The sequence below is a fragment of the Tarenaya hassleriana genome, unplaced genomic scaffold, assembly GCF_000463585.1.
Source record: "Tarenaya hassleriana unplaced genomic scaffold, ASM46358v1 Cleome26, whole genome shotgun sequence".
NCBI lineage: Eukaryota > Viridiplantae > Streptophyta > Magnoliopsida > Brassicales > Cleomaceae > Tarenaya > Tarenaya hassleriana.
Genome location: NW_010965869.1, coordinates 1,132,844 through 1,138,467, shown reverse-complemented (window position 1 = coordinate 1,138,467; position 5,624 = coordinate 1,132,844). Strand labels below are relative to the sequence as shown.

General features: G+C 33.8%; 1 protein-coding gene across 1 annotated transcript; it reads left to right on the top strand.

Annotated features, from left to right (window-relative positions):
• Positions 1-2,018: 2,018 nt before the first annotated feature.
• On the top strand, positions 2,019-3,670 carry LOC104816840 (transcription factor MYB86). Its single transcript, XM_010545828.2, has 3 exons — positions 2,019-2,288; positions 2,396-2,525; positions 2,599-3,670. The coding sequence occupies exons 1-3, from the start codon at positions 2,156-2,158 to the stop codon at positions 3,449-3,451; spliced, it is 1,116 nt and encodes a 371-aa protein (XP_010544130.1). The 5' UTR covers positions 2,019-2,155; the 3' UTR covers positions 3,452-3,670.
• Positions 3,671-5,624: the final 1,954 nt, after the last annotated feature.

Here is a 5,624-nt window from a genome sequence, read left to right as displayed (position 1 = left end):
AAAACAACATAGATAAATATTGGCTGGTGGGGAGGGAGGTAATTTCTGGGTTTATATGATCGATATACAAAGGCTGCTCCCGAACCGGACTAATCAGCGCGTCCGAAGGGTATCAGTTAGGGGTCCTCCGTTATAAAAAAAACATAGATAAATATTCTGCTCAAACTATTCAATAATATAAATTTAATTCTAAAGAAAAAGATAAATTTAGTGTATATTGATTTTTCTTTATATTTTCTCATTAATTGGCTATACCCATTTTTAGAGGGAGGACCATGTTTGTATGCTCTAAAATAAAGAGAAAACGCAAGGGCACTAAAAATTCAAAACACAAAAACAATCATTCATGATATTGGTTTGAACAATATTTTTGTTGATTTTATATGTAAATTTATGCGTTTCATATAGTTTTTAAATCATAAATTTTATAGATATATTATAAAATTTTATTTACGATTTATGCATAATTGACATAAATATTTATGATCTATTATTCAAATGTTTCTTATATAATAAGTTTGTTCTCACACAAAAAGTTGTGGATTCGAACTTGAATCATTGTAAATTTTTATGTATATAACCCTCGACTTGAATCATACAATAGATTCTAAGATGTACTTTTATCCCATAAAATCGTATTATTCCTTGGATCGTCCACTATAGTCTATAGCTGGCAAAAATGCTTCAAAGTAGCCATTCATCTAATACAAATATGACGAAATAAATTAGAAAAAAAAATTTATATATGATTTGCATCCCTCTTGAACGCTATGTTTATAGGTGGGTTTTTAAATAATCATAAGAATATATTGTGGAATTAAAATTCAAACACACCGAACTTGAAAAATTAAGCAATGGGAAATTGAAGGGAAAGTCTAAGCGAGGGGATAAGAAATATCTACATTATATTATTATTATTGACCAAATTTATGGGATTTTTTGTATAAAAAAATAGATAAAGGAGAGGAAAAAATAGTAAAAAAGTAGAAAAATCCTTTATTACTATAGTTCATCTGCATAGGAATCCCTCCTGTTTAAGAAAAATTACTGGATTTACCAATTTTCCGTTATCAAACCATTAATTAGGGTTTTTGTATAACCAGAGATGGGTATTTTCTTCACGGCTCCGGAAACTTCCTGTCTTTCCATTAATTGGAACGTTCATCTTCACAGAGATTTATTCTCCATTTGGCCTTTGCCTTTAATTCGTTTTGCTGTCTCATACGACATCTCTTCCTTCCTCATGCCCTGCTTTTGACATTATTTTAGCAACGGTGTGTGGATATATAAAATAAAATCGAATAGAATGTAACGGAATAATATATAATTATTTTTTATAATATGATTTTTATAAAAATCAAATTAAACGAAGTCAAATTTATTTTTTAAAAAATATAAATATCAATATAATTGAAACAAATAAAAATAAGCATTTTACTAAAAAATGAATATTTTGACCGAATTAATAGGTGTACTTTTTATAAAAGTTTAATACACGATCAAATCGGATGAAATTGTTTCCGAGAACGATTGTCTCATTGTTTTTCGTCAAATTTTATTTAAGAAATATCCATCAATGTGATTAAAAGTACATTTATTAAATAAATATGATTATTATCTCAGTTCTCTGGCGAGTCAGAATCAATTATCGATAATCAAAGTTAACAAATAATTAACAACAAAATTATTTGGATTAAATTATGAGACATGAGTGTATTACTTGTAGTTAACAATTGAATTTGAGCGTAAATAATAATTCTAATAAAGATGACGAAACTATATGAAAAGAACGATGAAAAAGTTTGTAATAAAAAAAAAACATGTCTTAGCCATGATTGGTCTAATTCCGAGGACCACTGAAGCTGACGTGGCCCAATCCTATTTCTTGTACGAGTCCAGCTCAGCAATTCCTTTGTCTCTTTTCTCCTTGGTTTTCAACTATTAATACTCAAATCCTTGTCGTCTGTTACTTCATTTTATCAACCTCTCTCTCCCTCTCTCTCTCTCTCTCTCTCTCTCTCTCTCTCTCTCTCTCTCTCTCTCTCTCTCTGAGATCGCCATTAATCTTCACCTCTTTTGCTCTGCTTATTACACACTTAGACTTCAAAGAAACAGAGTGTCTTATTGTGTTGGTGACAGCGTTGCGCAACAAGACATGGGGAGACATTCTTGTTGTTTCAAGCAGAAGCTGAGGAAAGGCCTCTGGTCTCCCGAAGAAGACGAGAAGCTTCTCAATTACATCACGAAACACGGCCATGGATGCTGGAGCTCTGTTCCTAAACTCGCTGGTACTTTCTTTTTGCTTCCTTTTCCCGGAAAAGAAAAAGGGTTGCTTTCCATTTTTCTTGTTCTCGTACAGAGCAATGACATACAGAGACATGTATGAACGACGCAGGTTTGCAGAGATGTGGCAAAAGCTGCAGACTTCGGTGGATAAACTACTTGAGGCCTGATCTTAAGAGAGGAGCTTTTTCGCTTGAGGAGGAGAATCTCATCATCGAACTCCACGCTGTTCTTGGAAACAGGTAAGAGAAGATGAATCTATCTGTTCTGAATCTGGATTTGTTATGAATGTTCGTGTTTTTTTTAATGTTTCAGGTGGTCTCAGATTGCGGGTAGGCTTCCGGGAAGAACAGACAACGAGATAAAGAATCTATGGAACTCATCCATCAAGAAGAAGCTTAGTCAAAGAGGCATTGACCCAAACACCCACAAACCTCTCTCCGAGGTCGACAGCAATGGCGACAAAGACAAGCAAAACCCTAAAACAACACCTTCCAACAAGTTGTCTCTTGCCTCCAACGAGCTCAGGCTCGTAAACCCGTCTCCGAGTTCCTCATCCGCGACCAATCAAGACTTCTTCCCGGCCGAGAGGACGTCGGATTTATCCGACTATTTCTCTTCCCAGAAGCTTAATTTCAGCTCCAACTTCTGCATCTCTGACTCGAATAACACGCCGAGTTCTGTTCAAAACTCGGTTTTCCAGACGCCGGTATGCGTGAAGGTGAAGCCATCGGTTAAACTCCGGGCAGAGAACAGTTCCAATGTCCCTGGAGATCATCATCATCATCACCATCATCATGTCAAAGTGGCGGCGGCACCGACTTGGGAGGTGAACTCAAGCTTCACGACCAATGGTAGTGTCGTTGAATTACTGCAGAGTAACAGTTCTTCGAGTTTCTTCGACAATGGCGGCTTCTCGTGGGCACTCTCGGATCAATCCACGTTTGTGGAAGCAAATAATAATCCATTGGAAGATACGAAATGGCCAGAGTACGGAATCAATACATGGATCGATGTACAGAACCAAAGCTCTCAGCCCATTTACGTTGGTCCGATGGTGAAATCAGAACCTAATTACTTAGCCGATGATTCCAACACGCCGAATGATCCTTGGAGCCATAGCCAACGTGATTTTCACGCAACCTTGCCATTCGGTCAGACCCATTAGCTTGATTTCAACATATATATATATATATATATATATACACACACATGGTAGATACGTATATACATACATTGAAGTAGTTCTTCTGTTTGGTCATGACTCTGGGGATTGTAACAGAGGATGAACAAAAAAAACTGTTTTTTTCCTGCTTGTGTGATTAATTCTTCTGCCTTCTGTAAATTTCAGCCTCATACTATATACACTTTTGCATTCTTTTGTTTAAAAAAAGATACATGCTTTATTATTATTATTATTATTTGAAAATTAGTTATTGTCCGTGAACGTATGGTGATCCAAGTAATTTCGACACCACGAGTGCAAGACCTGCAACGAGTTAAAAGACAAGAAAGTAGATAAGTTTTAATTAGTTGTCTTGTGCGTACGTTTATTTTCTTTTGTTGTTTAGCCTTTTCATAGCTGCATTGTGCATGTATCCCATTGGCCGCATTCTCCTATCGCCGGCGCCGGAATATTCTTCGCCGGAAAATTAACCTAAAATAGTCTTACTTTATACCAAAAGCTATAGCTTTCGAGGTTTTAATTACTCTACAGTAAATTTTATTTACGTAGAATATTCTATTCCGAAACGACAATTTAAAAGTTTCAGTAGTAAAACGAGACAACTGAATTTGAATATCATAAATCAAGTTTTCCCATTGTTCCAAGTTAAGAAAAAAGGTTAGCTAGCTACCCTAATTTGTCCAAATAGTTTGATCCATCGTGAATCTAATTATGTGTCATTAAGTTAAAGTTGAAAAAATAACTACAAAACGGATTAAAATATAAAAACATATTTCAAAATTCTTATATGATCGTTTTGTATTTCTAAATTAATTAATATTCTAAGTAATATATAACTATAAAATTAATTAGTATGCTAAATCATTTGTGTTCTTGGTTGTAGGAGAAAGGTGCTGGTTTCTAGGGATGGCCTGTGAAGGTGAAGGCATTAGAATAAGGTTTATGGGACCCATAATGCATGTGAGCCAAAATAATTGGACTTACATACGCCGATCATATTGTTATTATTTTATATAGAGTTTTTTTTTTCAAATTTCTTATATTCAACCATTTATATATATATATATAATTCATGAATTTAATGGCACGAACTTTGTCACAAAAGGATCTTTATTTTGTACCTTAGGGAAAACAAAAGAATGTCGTGGAAAGGAATCTTTTGCTTTCCTCTTCAATTATTTATTTTATTTTGCTTTACATTTTGGTAAAATATCATTTGAATATTGCAAAAAAGAAAAAATCGTATCATGCATGCATATATGCATATGAATTGGGGATGATTGAAAGAGAACAACTCAAGCATGAAATAAAAATATTATTTACATTTACATTATAGAAGCACTACCATAAAACATAATACAGCATGATATAATTTGTAGTACATCCGACAAAAAAAACATGCATTCGAATGCTATGTTACAAATCTACAAATTAAACTATGTCGTAGGGATTTTCTTATAAAAAATTCGTTTCACAATATTTGTTCGAAAATAATAACAAAATTACATTTACTATTCAAAATTTTGTCTATATAATCATGCAAATAAAGATACATAAAATTCTGTCAATACATTCTGATTTAAGATTTATTACGAAAAGCATTTTTTTTCATTATCCTAATTTTTACCTTTCCGGAATTTCTCTACTTGCAGTAACACTCCACTTTCTTACTATGGAACTGTAATCTTCACAAGATAAACGATGAACTGATCATTTATGATAAATGTTATTCGATCGGAAATTGAAAACGAGACACAGAAACATTATGAGTTCGATTCCGAATCAGCGAGCCCATCCTACATCTCAGAAACCGTAAAAGTTAGGGGTGGACGTTTCGGTATTCGGTTCGATAATTATTCGATTCAGTTCTATAAAAATATTTACCAATCAATTATTATATCATATTCGGTTCGGTTCAGTTCGGTTCGGTTCGATTTTTATTAAGAAAAAATTATATATATATTTTTTAAAAATTGATATTTTAAGATTTTCTTAACACAATTTGGTTCGGTTCAGTTTCAATAAATTTGATTCTCTAACAAAATATCGTTCATGTTATAAATGAATAGTGAAGCTACGGTACTGTTCACGCAGCCGGACACTGTTCACGCAGCCGGGTACTGTTCACGCCGCCATACGGTTACTGTTTAGCCGC